Source organism: Panthera leo, chromosome D3 (assembly GCF_018350215.1).
Source record: "Panthera leo isolate Ple1 chromosome D3, P.leo_Ple1_pat1.1, whole genome shotgun sequence".
Taxonomy (NCBI): Eukaryota; Metazoa; Chordata; class Mammalia; order Carnivora; family Felidae; genus Panthera; species Panthera leo.
This window is the reverse complement of record NC_056690.1, coordinates 2,002,192-2,018,303: the sequence shown is the minus strand read 5'-3', so window position 1 is coordinate 2,018,303 and position 16,112 is coordinate 2,002,192. Positions and strand designations below refer to the sequence as shown.

At 55.4% G+C, this 16,112-nt stretch overlaps 1 protein-coding gene across 3 annotated transcripts in view; it reads left to right on the top strand.

Annotated features, from left to right (window-relative positions):
- The window catches only part of PIWIL1 (piwi like RNA-mediated gene silencing 1), a 30,741-nt gene extending 20,629 nt beyond the window's left edge, over nucleotides 1–10,112 (top strand). For all 3 annotated transcript variants that reach the window (XM_042911542.1, XM_042911539.1, XM_042911540.1), the window contains exons 16-22: nucleotides 1,487–1,687; nucleotides 1,797–1,900; nucleotides 2,759–2,829; nucleotides 2,924–3,077; nucleotides 6,275–6,400; nucleotides 8,992–9,139; nucleotides 9,274–10,112. In XM_042911542.1, the coding sequence (XP_042767476.1) occupies nucleotides 1,487–1,687; nucleotides 1,797–1,900; nucleotides 2,759–2,829; nucleotides 2,924–3,077; nucleotides 6,275–6,400; nucleotides 8,992–9,139; nucleotides 9,274–9,390 (921 nt within the window). In that variant the 3' untranslated portion in view covers nucleotides 9,391–10,112. The remainder of the gene's footprint in view (nucleotides 1–1,486; nucleotides 1,688–1,796; nucleotides 1,901–2,758; nucleotides 2,830–2,923; nucleotides 3,078–6,274; nucleotides 6,401–8,991; nucleotides 9,140–9,273) is intronic.
- The last annotated feature ends 6,000 nt before the right edge of the window (nucleotides 10,113–16,112 follow it).

Here is a 16,112-nt window from a genome sequence, read left to right as displayed (position 1 = left end):
GAGCGCTGGGTGATGTATGGAAGCCATGAACCATGGGAATCTACCCCCAAAACCGAGAGCACCCTGTACACACTGTATATTAGCTAATTTGACAGTAAATTATATTAAGAAAAAAGGCTTTAATCGTAGAAAATTTTGTGGGGAAAAGGCACAAAAGTAAAAATCAGTACTTAGTTGGTGAGCATGCGTACAGGTACGGCTAGGGTGGTGGCAGAGACCAGTGTGATGGTAAACAACGTATGTATGTTGCTTTAAGCCTAAGAAGTGAATTGGCTTCAACTAATCTGTTCCCTTTTCCAGCCCTTCATCTCCTACTTAAGTGCCGCAGGCAGATTACTATTACGTTGTCGGGAATAACAGAGACACCTAGGAAAGCAAAGTGATTTGGCTGGGGACTAGAGAAAAGAGAAGAATCGGGGACTATAAATTAGGAAAACACAGTGAGTTAAAGATCTGTGTTCAATTCTACAACGCAAACTCGGATTGGGCAGGGACTAAAACACTGTTTTATTTCCAGTGTTTCTAAGACACCGTGGACACAGAACAGCGTAAGTTGAAAGTGTAGGGTGTACGGTGTGGTCGTTGGACGTGCGTGTATGTTGCAGAAACGATTATCACGACAGGGTTAAGGCATAACGTGCACAGTGTGATCACTTGATCATCCCAACAGGGCGATTTCTCTCCTCTGTCACCTCACTTACAGTTTTGTTTTTTTGAAGATCTAGTCTGTAGTACCTTTCAGGTGCATAACACAGCCTTGTTACCTGGTCACCTGCACCGTACATCAGATCCCCAGAACTTAATTTATAACTGCAAGTTTGTGCCCTTTGACTAACCTCGTCCCATTTCTGGCCGGGACATATTTAGATTGGGCACTCCATTTTGTCCCCAGAATTGTCCATGGACTTCCTGAGAAATTTCATAGGGTGATCAGGTTCTCAAGCCAGAGCTTTAAAAGTTTCAAAGCCATGGCGCGCCTGGGTGGCTCAGTCAGTTAAATGTCTGACTTCGGCCCAGGTCATGGTCTCGCGGTCCGTGGGTTCAAGCCCCGCGTCGGGCTCTGTGCTGACAGCTCGGAGCCTGGAGCCTGCTTTGGGTTCTGTGTCTCCTCCTCTCTCTCTCTCTCTGCCCATCCCCCACCTGTGCTCTCTCCATCTCTCGAAAATTTTTTGCGCACCTGTAGGTTACCACTAACTTATCTTGCCCTATTCTTTATCCCTGAAGTACTCCAGGCTGGCGATAGAGCGTGTTTAAGTAGGTTGGCAGGTTTTCTTGGCCTTCAATTTTGAGTTGTTTGCTCCACGTGGTTTCTTTCCCCTGTGCGCGTCTGTAACTGGGTTGAAGGGAATGAGACCGTATCAGCTAACGTCACGCCAGTTAGCTCATGGTGGAGATGTGGCGGGTGGGCTTGGTTCTCTCTTCTGTCCCCTGAACTTGATCGTCACTTGCCTAATCCTCTGTGACGAGAACGTTTTTTGCTTTTCAGGTTGTCTGTCTGTTGTCGAGTAATCGGAAAGACAAATACGATGCTATAAAAAAATACTTGTGTACAGATTGCCCTACTCCAAGTCAGTGTGTGGTAGCCCGGACCCTGGGCAAGCAGCAGACCGTCATGGCCATTGCGACCAAGATCGCCCTGCAGATGAACTGCAAGATGGGAGGGGAGCTCTGGAGGGTCGATATGCCCGTAAGTTTGACTGATGTAATTGGTGCTTAAATGCTTTGTTTACCAAAAAGGGACTTTGTAACCACCGCTGGTACTCCATTTATCTAAAAGCACAGGGTTTTTGTTACAGCTGAAGCTGGCCATGATCGTTGGCATCGATTGTTACCATGACACCACAGCTGGACGGAGGTCAATTGCAGGATTTGTTGCGAGCATCAACGAAGGGATGACCCGGTCAGTGCGGTCAGGTGACGGGCGGTTGGCTGTGGACACCGCAGGAGAGGTGTGCGTGCAGGGCCGACTTCCGGGGGGGTCTGCGAGGTTCTCTTGAACCTATTGACTTCTCTGAACTCGATAATCAAGAAAGTCAGGGAAGTAGAATAACAGCTACCTGGCCATTTGCGACTTTGTCCCCCTGGCCCTTAATCTGTACTGGTCAGATCACATTTCCGGCTGTTTTATAGGTGATTTCTGGGGGGGGTGGGGAGCGGATCTCCTTAAATGCGGCCGTCTCTGAAAAGGTCTCTCATCGTTTTTATTGACCGCTGAAACGTACCTTAAAGTTTTTGTGTTGACTTTATTTTGGAAAACCCGTTTCTTCAGTTTACCCAGTCACTTGTGTTGTGATGGAGTGAAATTGCTTTTCAGTGCTTTTCTTAGAACTGAGCATTGCCAAGAATAGGAAAGGATGAAAATTGAGGGAATGTTGATGTGTGAGCTTTAGTAACGGCATATTTCAAGGTATTTTATCTTTTTAAAAGCGTGCAACCTGTAATAAACGTCTCCCGAAGAGCAGAGCGCGAGGGGGGTGTGTGTGAGGGAGGGAGGAGGTGTCTCTGGGTCTCCTGGTTCCGATTTCACTTTCGCCTCAGCAGGGGAATCGTGTTGATCTGTGACGAAAGCGAGCTTGGTCTGTCGCGTTGTAAGTGGCTTGTCGTTGCCGTCCAGGGTTTCACAAAGCACCCGACATGCCAGGGGACCTCTTTAAAGGGGCGAAAGACGAGCTGCCGGAGGGAGGCGGTGCTGTGAGAGGAGCCGCCCGCGGGCACGGGCGTTCTCACCGCGGTCCGGTCGCGGTTTCTCTCGCAACAGCTGGTTCTCTCGCTGCGTCTTTCAAGATCGAGGACAAGAGCTGGTGGACGGTCTCAAAGTCTGCCTCCAAGGTCGGTCTCCTGTCGCCTTTTCACCCTGGTCCCTGACGTGGCCCTTCGAGAGGTGACCCCAGGGTTACGTGGCGCGGTGCTGGCTTTCCCGCAGCTGCCCTGAGGGCTTGGAACAGCCGTAACGAGTACATGCCCAGCCGGATCGTCGTGTACCGGGACGGCGTCGGCGACGGCCAGCTCAAAACCCTGGTGAACTACGAGGTGCCGCAGTTCCTGGACTGCCTCAAGTCTGTCGGGAGAGGCTACAAGTAAGCGTGTGTGTCGGGAGCCTTTTGCGGCCGTACGGTCGCGGCTCTTCAGCTGCGAGGCCCGTGTGGCGGGATGCCGCGTGAGGGAGCCCTTCCCCTCAGGTGGGGGGGGCGGGTGAGGTCGCGGAGGGGGCGGAGGCGCTCGGGAGCCTTCCCCGGGGGCGGGGCTGGAGGTGTGGGGGCCCCCTTCCTCCAGGGACGATGCGTGAAGTCACCCCCGCCGGCGGCCTGCCTTCGGCCTTCCCGCTGGGGCCGTGGCGCAGGGTCTGAGGGTTCCGAGACGTCTGCGGGCATCTGCGGAGGCGGTTACTAGCAGGAGTTCCCAGCGGTCTTCGTGTGCTCTTTCTCGGTTGCTTTACGCAGCGGATACTTCTTTGTGAAGCCGACCGGCACCGACGTCTTTACTCCGTCCGTGGGGGTGGCGTGCACGCGCGAGGGACACACTGGTCCTCCCCGAGCACCCCGCCTGTGCCCTCGCAGACCGTGCCGGTCTCTGCCTTCCTCCGCTCCCCCGCGGCGGTGAGACCGCGCCGGCTCCACACGGCCCTTTGGAGGAGTTCCGTTTTGCTAGTCTGTCGGGCGGCGAGCAAGCTGACGTCCGTCCGGGACCGTCGCGTCAGGGGCTCGCTGGTGCGGAATGACGGCCGGCGGAGTCCGTGTCTGAGGAGCCCCAGAAGCTCCGAGAGGCCTGTTTGTGCGTTCAGCCAGCAGTTGGTACCGTGGCAGCAAGGAGGGCGTCGGAGAGCCCTTGAGTGCACCTGGGCTTGTGGTGGCGCCGGCACCCGTGGGCTGGGCACGCGGAGCCGCTTGCTTCGCTGGAGTGGAGGCTGCTTCTGGGTCAGCCTTGGCCAGCTTCTCGGTGTTGATGGCACCCATTTCTTAGAGTGAGTTTATTAGTAAGCGCTCAGAGCAAGTCAGGGAGGTTTTTCAGAGTAAAATGCTAATCAGCGTTTTCCGATATTTTGGAAGCGGATGTTAATGTTCTTCTCTGTCTCCTTTAAAAACCTTAATGCTTGCGTTTTCTCACTAAAAGAACGGTATTGGCTTTCGGTCTTCGAAACGTTGTGAGCCTTACTGGATGTGTTTCTCTGAGTTCAGTGCTCCGTCCGCACGGACAGGGTCGGGGGGGGTGGGGGCGGGGTGGGCAGAGGAAGGCGCGGAGAGGCGGCTGCCTGCTGGTCTCCCTTTCAGGTCCCTGCTCTAGCCCTCAGCATCTTCTAGCCCCGTTGCCTTTTTCTCACACGGAGGGGAAAGGAAATTTCCGGGAAGTAAGGAGGAGACGTACCGGTGCAAGTTGATCTCACAGCCTCGAGCTGCATGTTGTTGGGGATTTGGGGACACAGCCTGTGGCCGTGTGGGGCCTGGGGCTCTGCTGCTGGGAGTCTTTCAAGTCCTGTGGGCTTGGGTCCCAGAAGGAGCAGCAGAAGTTGCTCTCGAAGAGGAGCCTGGAGCCCGAGTGAGGGGAGTCGGTGAACCGGGTCCTGCCCGGGGCGGGGTCGTGCCCAGGGTGGCTGCCGGGGGGTGGCCTGCCGGCTCCCGCTCCGGGGATGGGCTAGACGGGTGTGGGGGAGGGGACTTCACGCCGAGGCCGCACGAGCCTGACCGGCTGCCACAGGACTGGAGCCACGTTGTGAGTTGTGCCAGGACGTGGTGGCTGCGGGGAGAGGTGACCGAGCGCAGGGTGTCTCAGGAGCAGGGCCAGGTTCCGCCCAGCTTCACCTGCTGCATCTGGGAAATGGGGAGGCGACCAGCCAGGGTCGTCAGAAGGAATAAAGGAGAGTGCTTGACACGGTACCCGATACGCACTCCATAAATGCTGGAGAACTCGTGTGTGAAGTAAAGTAATACCCGAGAATCGTTCCTCACTTTGAAGAGATGCGGTGTGGATGTAAATATCCGTAATTACTCTTAGAATCACAGTATTTGTGTTTTGATTGAAATGGTGGTGTTAACTTTATAAAAATGCGTAATGGAGTAGCTGATTTAGAACATTTGGCAGAAGAACAAATCAGAATGTCACCTCATCCTTACGACTTTGTTTTGTGACATTTGCTGAATCGCTTCCTGTGATGTCAGAGGGCCGGAACCCACCTGCCTTAGGTTCCTGGGACTGGCTTTGTTCTATCCAGAGCCGCAGTAACTGGGCAGCAGGGTGGTGTCTCTGAAAATACCTTCTGTTTATTGAAGTGACATCACCTCCCTGCCCCTTGTCTGTTTGGTTACTGCTACCAGGAAGGAGTGAAGTTAGGTTTACCACGGAACAGAAGTTCCCATTTCGGGGTCTCTTGGACCATTTGCCCAACAGCGTCCTCTGGACCACCTTCCCAAGCCAAACGTTCCAGATCCCACTGCACGTAAAGCCCGTGGCATCCCAGAGTTTGCAATCCAGTGTACTGAGGCTCTTCGGGAGCCAGTGCTCTGGTTGGGAAAAGGGCACAGGGGAAACCGAGGCATCGGTAACCGTCCTGTTTATCAAACGTCCATCCCATGCCAGCAGGGTCCCGAGCGCCTTCCGTGCACCAGTTCACGTATTCCGTGTTTCAAACGCTGGATTTGACGTGGGCCTTGGAGGTGGTAGAGGAGGTGCGAAAGTAGTCGAGCCGCACGTGCTGCCCTTGAAGGGCTGCCCTGCGGGGAGCCAGGGCCAGGTTAGGGGCCAGCACACCTCCTCGGATGCAGAGCCGGACGCTCGGGGAGAGGGACTCCGTCCTGGTGCGGGAAAACCGAGCAGAGAGTCTCACTGGGGGAGACGCAGAGGGCACATTCTCTGCTGCCGTGGGGTGGGCTGAGGGGTGATTGGGCCCCGGGAGGGAGACGGAGACAGGGACCCCTGATTCCCTCGTGAACTGGTAATGCTAGGCTGCACTCGGACACTGCTCACACCAGCCCCCCAGCAGGGATTTTAGATTCGAGGTCCTATTTTCCACGTAGAAGAGGCTCCGAACTGTGTGCCGAATTTAGTGTTTCAGTGTGGTGGGCAGATGACGTGCTTACCTGTTGATTAGACACCGGGCACGTGCACGCTGTCCCCTCACACCCTGGATCGGTGCCCTGCCCTGGGGGGGTGGGGTGGGGTTCTGGTTAGAGCCACATGAGTGGGTTGTTGATTGACTGAGAGCGTGACTAAATCGGTGTCATTACATTCATCCGCATCTGCATCATCATCATCATCATCATCGTCGTCGTCGTGTTTTAAGCCCAAGACTAACAGTAATTGTGGTGAAAAAACGAGTGAACGCCCGATTTTTTGCTCAGTCTGGAGGAAGACTTCAAAACCCACTTCCTGGAACAGTTATTGATGTGGAAGTTACCAGACCAGAGTGGTAAGTTGTGTAGTGTTCGCTGAACATTGTTTTCTGCTTTATCCACTTTAACTCGTTTACTTTTATGTTTTTTTTTTTAATTCATTTGAGAGCAGCTCACATGTGAGCGAGCAGGGGAGGGGCAGAGAGGGAGGGAGGGAGAGAATCCAAGCAGGCTCCACAGTCAGCACGGAACCCGACACGGGGCTGGAACTCATGAACCAAAAGGTCAGGACCGGAGCCTAAATCAAGAGTCAGACGCTTAACCGACTGAGCCACCCAGGCGCCTGTTACTTTTTCTTCTGTTTCTTACGAATCCTAAAGTCCCCGATTAGTTTGATCCAATAGTATTGCTAAAGCCTACGATTTATTTGCGTCTGAAATGGTCAACAGGTTTCTGTGCAGTTTTTCTTTGGGGGAAGACGGTTCTTGTCTGTGGCACTAATGATCTAGAGAGGTTAGAATGGCTGCTGTAGATTGCTTTTGTCTTTTCTTTCACATCTGTATCTTCATCCAGATTGTTTTCTCAGTAAAAATTTTTAGGTCTGTAATGCTTTTAATTACCCAGAGGCCAAAACGTTTCATCTGAAACACAAGCACAGGTAAGAAAAGTGGCTTCTGAGTAAACATTTTTATGCAACCTGGGCTACACTTTGTTTGCCGTAGGAAAATAAGCTAGTAAGTAGGACCTGAGGGGCCCGTGGTAATGAGATCAGCGCACAGTGTTCCGCTGTCCAGTGCTGAAGCCCGCTGGCCCCTGGGAAAGCCCTGTGTGCGGCTGGGCGCCCGGCCCGTAGGTCCTGTGGGTAGTGGGAGGTCCTCCCTCGGCCCAGGTTGCCCCTCCTCGGGAAAGCACGCTGTTGGGACTGTTCTGTTTCATCGTATTGGCGCTTTTTCAAAAGGCCGATCTGGGGCGCCCGGGTGGCTCCGTCAGTTAAGCGGTGACTCTTGGTTTCGGCTCAGGTCATGATCTCACGGCTTGTCAGTTCCAGCCCCACATTGGGCTCTCTCTGTGCTGACAGCGTGGAGCCTGCTTGGGATTCTCCCTCTCCCCCGCTTGCTCTGTCTCCCTCAAAAATAAATTTAACCAAATTTAAATTCCAAAGGTAGATTTAACCAGAATCAAGCGCAGGCCTAGGTGCGAAGCTGTTAGTGTGCTGCTCCTGTATAAACCGCGGGCACAGGAGGGTTTCTTCTGCTAACTTTGTGTGTATAAACGATCACACAGGTTTCAGTTCTGTCAAGCGACCGTGAATGCGTGGCCTTGGATCGTGGCAGTGCTTCCGTAGGATTCTGCTACTGGGGGGGAGTCAGCTGAGGAAGACGGAATAGCTAAGATGCTAACTTAAGTTCCTTTCCCGCAGGATCCCTTAGCCATTCAGAATGACCCCATGGTACTTTCTAATAACGGTATTCCTGCTGCGGTAACCAGAGCTCAGGGGGTAACACGGACCCGAAGACAACCGATGTAAACAAATTGGGTAAAATCCAAGTTGAATTAAGAAGTATGAAAACATTTCATTACTTTTTATTAGATGCTGTTGAAAATTTAGCTGATGATGCTGTTGACATACCTGGAGAAGTCCACTTTTAAAAACGTTTGTTTATTTTGAGAGGGAGGACGGGAGGGAGGGAGAGAATCCCAAGCAGGCTCTGCACTGTCAGCATAGAGCCCGACCTAGGGCTTGAGCTCACGAACTGTGAGATCACGACCTGAGCTGAAATCGAGAGTCAGATGCTCAACCGACTGAGCCCCCAGGCGCCCCTGGAGAGGTCCACTTTTAAGGACTAGACCAGAGTCGGTGTCGGCCGCCAGCACTTTGGACGGTGACTTGCCTGTGTTGGGAACTGAGATTTTGACTCCAGCTCTGGTGTGAATTCTCTGTTCTTTGGGGCAGGTTATTTGTCACTGAAACCCTCATTCTTCTAAAACACTACAGCGTTACAGATCAGTCCTGATTTTTATAATTTCTGTAGTTTTCAGTGAAACTAGCAAGTTGCACACGTAATCCACTTCAAGTCTGGTAACAGCCTCTCTGGACTGATGTTTTGTTGTCCGTCTTGTCCCTTTATGCTGCACTCCTTGGTTTTGCTTTACCGTTTGGGTCCTGAACGAATTGTGCTTATGTCCTTGGACGCTCTAGTCTAAAATTTGTTTTTTATCCTTGACGAGTAACATTAAGTGTATTTTTGTTAAGTAGCACTGGGAACAGCAAGAGGGGGAAAGGTCCTGGGGTGAAAGCAGATTTTGGAAACCGCAGAGCCCGAAACGAGACCTCCTCCACTCACCCCCACCGTCGCTGCCCCTCCGGGCCCGTGTTACGGCTCCGTCCTCCCCTGAGCTCCCGTGTCCACCGCCGTGGAAGCAGCCCCATCGGGTGCCAAAGGTCCCGAGGCGTCAGTGACCGAGATCTCAGATACACGCAGTAGTGGCAGCTTGAACATCCTTCGCACATAAGCACTCCGAGATGGTCCGCGAACCGCAGTCTCTGACTTCAGGAGGCCCGCTCTGTCTTGAACGAGGAGGTCACGTCGGTGCGCGGGATCCCTTCGCCGTCCGCCTCGGCTCTCGTTCGCCTCACGACCGTGTGGTTTTTCTGCCGTCCTTGCAGGTATGACTTTTTTATCGTGAGCCAGGCGGTGAGAAGCGGCAGCGTCTCGCCCACACACTACAATGTCATCTACGACAACAGCGGCCTGAAGCCGGACCACATACAGAGGCTGACATACAAGCTGTGTCACATCTATTACAACTGGCCGGTAAGTGTGTTCGTTCACTTCGGCGAGACTCGGAAAGCAGTTGCTGGGTTTTTAAAGGCCTTTGATAGTTGACACCAACACGTGTAATGCACACCAGATTTTGAGTAACAGGCCCTGTGTTTCTTCCTCTAAAGGGCGTCATCCGGGTCCCGGCTCCTTGTCAGTACGCCCACAAACTGGCTTTCCTCGTGGGCCAGAGCATTCACAGGGAGCCCAACCTGTCGCTGTCCAACCGCCTGTACTACCTCTGACCTCCACCAGAGGACGACACACAGCGGTTTCTGTGTTGGGAATGTAACGTCGGGCTTTTCTTAAGCTTTTTATTTCTTTTAGCTGTTACCTTTCTAGATGAAACTTGGGGAAGGAATTAGGTCTGGAGTCTTATTTCTAGCATTGCTACTTGACTGGCTTATAGGTAAAAATTCAAATTTTATATTTTCTCTTGTTTGTTTCCTCAGCTACAGTGTGAGGATTTTTGTTTTGGAGAAAGCTATGGATAAGGTGCTTTGTATTATAAACACACTTTTAGACTATTTGAAAAGTGGGGATTTACTCAAAAGTACTTCCAGGAGTGAGCAAGTCCTTCTTTGTAGGCCTTACGTTAATTATCTTCTTTTTGAAATATTTTCATTTAAGGAAGCTCACTAGAACTGTCAGGTGAGGTTTTATTTGGGTATCTGATCTATTTTAGAGATGAAAGCTGCCATTAAATAACCTGTACAAGGTGTGGGAACTGTATGAGACTCTGTGGAGAAGTAGGCTAACTTTTTATTTCATTTTGGGGCTAGGTGGTATAGGGGTTAAAAGAAGATGGTTGAAAAGTTTTAAATTTCTGTCCAAAGAAACATTTTAAGACTCTTAAGAGGTCAGTAATCTATATTAACATTACGAGTTGTTTTGCAACTGAGACATTATTCTGCTTGTTATAGAATAAAATTGGATTGTTACCCTGTTCAGGAACAGTTTGTTTTTACTGAAAGCATCTGTATTTTCATTCATTTACTGTATTTTTTTTTTAAACGGGGAGAGTTCACTCCGTCAAAGGGCTGTGATCCATTTACAAAAGCGAAGGTCCATGAGTTCGAGCCCCGCGTCGGGCTCTGTGCTGACAGCTAAGAGCCTGGAGCCTGTTTCCGATTCTGTGTCTCCCTCTCTCTCTCTGACCTTCCTCCATTCATGCTCTGTCTGTCTCTCTCAAAAATAAATGTTAAAAAAAAAAAAAAAAAAAAACCACCGAAATCCGCATCACTTGAACTTGAGGGTCTACGGCTGCCATCTGCGAGTTTGCAACACAAGAATGGGAGCCGTGGCTCAGAAGTGCAGACCAAGAAGGGTGGTGTTGAGTTGATAATCGTAGCTGTTCACGTTTACGTATCTGTAGGAATTGCCAGGAAATTCTGCACTTAACGAACGGAACTCACTTCTAAATGTTGCTTGTAAACGTAACGGGTGTGAATGTTAGCGACCGTACATAAACTCGTCTGAGCATGTTATACTTGTCTTTTCAAATAAATGCCTTATTAACATGAACGAAAACCATCTTATTTTCCTTTTAGTTGTAGCTAATAACTACATAGCTGTTGTTAACACTGATCTTGGCTATTAGCCCAGGTTCCTTAACCTGCTTCCTTAACCCTGTGAACATGAGAGGGAAAGGAACAGGGCCTGCCTTGCGAGCGTTCGGAAAGCTGCCGGAGACAAGATGCCGTTGCAGAAGTTGCGTTAGACGCTGTCCCGGTTCAAAGGGGTGTGAGGACGGCTAACCCTGCAGCTGTGACAGATTGGTTTGGGGTATTTATGTGTGGATTTGTAGTGCTGCCCAGTAGCTGTTAAGTCAGTAAAGCGTCATCCATAGCAGCTTTTACATGATCTCAAAGGTTTCAGGTCTTTACCGATTCTTCAGGATTTCAGTCTAGAGAAGTTACAGTGGCCAAGAGACGCTCACCCAAGCCCGAAGACTCTGCCGCCACGGACGGAACATCTGCTCAAATTCGTTCCGGCCAAAAGGGTTCTGGCTTGGCTTGTTCACTCATCCCGGGCAGTGGTTCCCAGATTGAATGTTAAATGTCACTCATTCGCCTGGTCTGGGTCCGCGCCGCACCTAGGCCCAGAACCTCTGCCAGGTGAACTGTCCTGTAGACACATCCGGGGCTTCGTCTGGGGACTTGGGCCAGTGCCAGGTGAGAAGGCATCTGGAGCCTAGTCGACAAGAGGATATGGGGGGGGGGGGGGTCTCTGTTGTCTTGTCTGCTTTCTTCGCTGGCGTTGATGGGCCTCCTGGGGGGACAGAGAGGGCCAGAGGGTCTAGGTTTAGGTGTCCACCTCACCCCCTTGGAAGGGGCACCCTTTCCACAGTAGTGCTGGCAAAAACCCTGGCTGTCTACACCTCTGGGAACCTAAGGGATGCACATCGGGATAGGTTGAGCCCGGCTCCCGTGCCGTGTCCAGGAGTGCACGTGTGTGCGATGCCGAAGGGACGGCGCCCACGGGAACGGCAGGGGCTGCCCTGTGCGGTCTGTCCCCCCTCTGGTCCGTCTGGGTGGAGCAGGCCAGGTGGGGACCTCGGGACCCTCCGCTTCAACACGTGGCAGAAACACCCGTTCCGAGCATTCCCTACTTGTCTGTCCCAGGCAAGCCCACGACCCACCTCGCTGACACGCCGACCCGCGGTCAACGCTGCATGTCCCCAGTCTGCACCCTGCCCCTCCTGGAGGGCCCGGTGCCTGCCCCTCTCCACCCCCCACCCCCGCCGGCCCTGCCACTGCTGCCCTGCTTCTCCAGCAGCCTGGGGTTGGCCACGGCCACGTGCAGCCCCCTCCCCTGTCACTGGGGTCCCCGGACTCCCTGCTGCTGCATCTGCTGCCACACCTGCTCCCGCCCACCTGCGCGCCGGACACACCCGCTCCTTCGAGGATGTGCTATCATGGCGCCTCCCCTTGCCCCGCATCAGTGTTTCCTCTGCCTGCCTCCCTCTCCGGGGCCGTGTTTTTTCCATCCTAAAAAGGCCCCCGGGGCCCCCGTGGTCCCTTTAGGTGGGGGAGGGTTGGTAAGGTGTCCTCCTACCTTCATAGCAAACGGCAAAGCCAGCCACTTACTGGGGTAACTCCCCGCGGGGGGGCCCGGTGGGGAGGTCGCGGCCAGCGGGAGGACAGGAGGGGGGCAGGCGGAGGGAGGGAGTTCGTCCCGGGGACCCCACAGCCCGAGGTTGGCCTCCCGAGCCACCGCAGCAGAGAGGACGGTCACATGAGCCCGCCCGGCTATGCTGGCGGGAGTCCCTCTCGGCGCACCTAGCGGGGTCCTCGTGCGCTTCGGTGCCACGTGGGGGGCTCGCCCTGCCGCTGGCACTTCGAGGCCAGTGACGGCGGCCAGGGTCGTGCAGACCGCACGGCTGTGGGCTCTGCCCTCAGCAACGCAGTGGCCGCCGGTGACAAGCCGGCCCCGCCCCAGCTTTTCTCCACTCCTCACTGCCGAGGGGGCGACTGCCCCGGCCTTCCTGCCGCACAGGGGCCTGTGCGCCCCGCACCCGGCCTCAGACACCCCCGTGCTCAGAGAGCCATGATTCTGGAAGCCCCAGGCACAGGCTCGGTCTCCTTGCACGTTTCATAGCAAGGGGAGGCCGGGTAACAGTGGCCTCCTCCCGGGAGGTGGCCCTGCCTGGGGGGGGAGGGGAGGGGTGGTTTTCAAAGTCCGGCGTGAAGCGTGCAAGCAGCCGGGCCGAACGCGGGCCACGGGGACACCAGAGTGGTTCTGCAGGCGAGCAGAGCACTGAACTTCCGGGGCCGGCATCCAGGGGTGCTGCCGAGGCCGTGTTCTGCCCCCCCACCCCCCGAGCTAGTTCACCCTCCTTTCTAGCAGAGGTCGAACAGTACAGTCCTCCCAAACTCGGCCTAATCGTTCACATAAGTGCGGCAAGAACAGCGACGGGTCGTCTAGGCTCCCTTAACTCTGCTGGGGCTTCTCCTAAAGAACTTCAGTTAAAAGTTTCTTTAATGGCTTCATTTTGGGGAGCGAGTGAAAAGGGGAGGTGCAGGGAGAGACAGAGGATCTGCAGCGGACCCTGTGCTGAAAGCAGAGAGCCTGGCGCGGGGCTCGAACTCACCCTGAGATCATGACCGGAGCCGAAGTCCGAGGCTTAACCGCCCGAGCCCCCGCCCCCCGGCACGCTTCTCCTAAGGAATTTCAGATGGAGCCTTCAACAGCCGTTCAAGGCCAAGAGCCCCACCAGATGCTCACCCGCCAGCAGACTCGCCTGCAACACCGTCTGCAGCTTGGAGTTCCCTCCCTTCCTGAGGCCCCCAAGACCTGCCGAGGTTCCTGAGCCTGTCGGGCAGCGACCTCCCTCATTCACCTGGTCAGGCTCCCGGGAACCCCGGAAGCAAGGTACCAGGCCAGTGTCTTCCAAGGGCTCTGTCGGGTCCGTAAAGTCAACCCTCGCTCCCTAAAGCCGTGTGGGCGCCTCTGTCTCAACTACACTTTCCAGTCAAAGCCTTGTTGGTAACAGCCGGTGTTTCCAATGACGTCATGTCACAAGAACAGATTGTCCTCAAACTTGTGCGAATAACGAACCGATTTCCTTCTGTTGCCACAAGCCCCAGCCCCGTCCTCCTGGGTATGAACTGACACGGAATTCACCACACACACCCCCAGGGCCTGTACCTGTTTCACCAGCATTTTCACCCGGGAGAAAGCCTCTTGGATGGCACCCAGCCCCTCGGCTTCCGAACCAAGCCACATACAGGTCTAACACCTGCGCTGGTCGGGGAATAAAAGGCCTCCGGGAACCTAACGAGAGCCTGGAATTCATCTTAGGGACCGGGAAGGTTCATACTGTGTCAGCGACCGCATCCCGCATCACTTTTATCCGGTGAACCGAATGACCCCGCCCTGGGCTCTTGCCGGCACTGAGCTGCCATCCTCCGGACGTCACGCCGTAATGACGCGGCCGCTGGAGACCGAGGGTGACTCTCGGGGTCCGCAACCTGAGTTCACCTGCCCTGGTTAGATCCAGACCCTGCGGAACGTCTACCCCCACGTGTACGCAGGGATGGGGTAACTAAGCACCAGGAAACGGGGGGAAGAAGCCCGCGGATCCGTAGAGACTAACGGGAGCTTGCTAATCTGTCCCCTGTAACCATCGATAAGCCTTCTTTCTCCCCCAGATTTCAAGGGTTTCTTCAGGTAGGTGTGCATCCAGCTCCAATGCCTATCGGAGCTGGTTCAGTCTGTAGCAGGACCAGCAGGACCAGTAGACGCTCGGGTCGCCCCCAGCTGCAGACCCTAGAGGGCAACGTCGTCCCTACCCTGGTCTCCACCCCGAAATTCCTCCATTACCGGACGGGCACTCGGCACACCAGTTTCTGAACCTTCTTACAAGGAAATAAACTCCTTTCCCTGAGGTCGTGCCTTCCACACGCTGGACAAGACCGCATCGGCATGTTCCGATTTTCTCGCGGGTGCCAGATGCGACATCTTGCCACAGCTGGGAGAGGCCTGGATGGGCTCCTTCCCATCGTCGTCGGCAGGATCCTGTGTTCCCAATTTTCCCACCCGTCCGTCTCGTCTCCCTGCTGCGGGAGTCTCGGCGAAGCCGGTCTCCACCGCGGCTGCCGGAGCAGCAGGTGCGGCCTCCATACCGGCCTCTAAGCGCCGGGCGGGCTGCACGTTTCCAACCAATCACGTTAGCCAAGGGCCGGGGTCCTCTCGAGCAGTGGCTGAGGCCACCCGTGACCCCCCAGACCCACGTAACGTACTAAGGTGCCCCCGGCGTCGCAGCCGGGACGCCCAACCTGCCACCGCCTCGGCCCCTTTGCTCCACCAACGCCACGGACAAGGGGAAGGCCCCCCCTCACCCTGGGCAGCCCCCTCGCCCACCGGCGCCTCTCTGGTTTCCGCCTCCTCAGGAGGTGGAGGAGGGTCCGTGTACCCTCCAGACCGAGAAGACCCTTCACTTCCGAAACGCACGCACGCCAGCCCACCGCTCGCTGTCGTTCGGGGCGACTTACCGCAGCAGACGACCCAGGACACCCCGGCCACGCTCCGTGCAGGACGGCCCGCAGCCCGCGGCTTTTATGGAGCATGGCCGTGAGGGTCTCTGAGGGTTCTCTGCAGGGGCGCCACCTGTATGCCTGGGGGCGGGGTCTCTGCGAGTTCTGGCAGGGGCGCCACCTGTATGCCTGGGGGCCGGGTCTCTGCGAGTTCTCTGCAGGGGCGCCACCTGTATGCCTGGGGGCGGAGTCTCTGCGAGTTCTCTGCAGGGGCACCACCTGTATGCCTGGGGGCGGGGTCTCTGCGGGTTCTCTGCAGGGGCGCCACCTGTATGCCTGGGGGCGGGGTCTCTGAGTTCTCTGCACTGGAGGGGAACCCAAGATGAAGGACCTAGGACGCCCCCTTAAAACAAAATTCTGTTGCTCTCAACCCTCTCATTTCCTCCGCACCCGGTGGTCTTACCGAGATCCCCCCCCCCGCCCCGCCCTGCCCCCGTGTTGCTCATCGGTGGGTTCCCAGCACTCACACCCCACACCCACGTCCCCCGCCTCGGAAGCGCTCCCTGTGTCCGGCTTCTGGGGTGCCGTGCTCCGATGTCCCCTCCGCCCCCCCTCCCCGGGGCCTCCCGGCTTCACGGAGGGGCGCCTCCGGGTCTATCTGCGGAACCCCTGGTAACTCCGTCCGTCCCCACGGCTCACTTCTGCGAAAGCGCTTCCCAGATGCACCCACTTTCATCCCGTCTCCCTCCCGAGGATGGCTCGGGAGGGCAGTGACTTGTGTCCGCTTCACTGGCGTCTTCGCGGTGTGGTTCTCAGCCACCGAGCCGGTACCGCCACTCCTGCACTCGTGTTCCCTGGGCGCGGCCGAGTTCAGGAACCCTGTCTACTCAGCCACCTGCGGCACACGCCGCGCACCCGAGTCGCTTGTCCTGCGCGAGCGTCCATCCGGGCCTGGGACCTGGACACGGGTGCGCGCCGCCCTGCCAGGG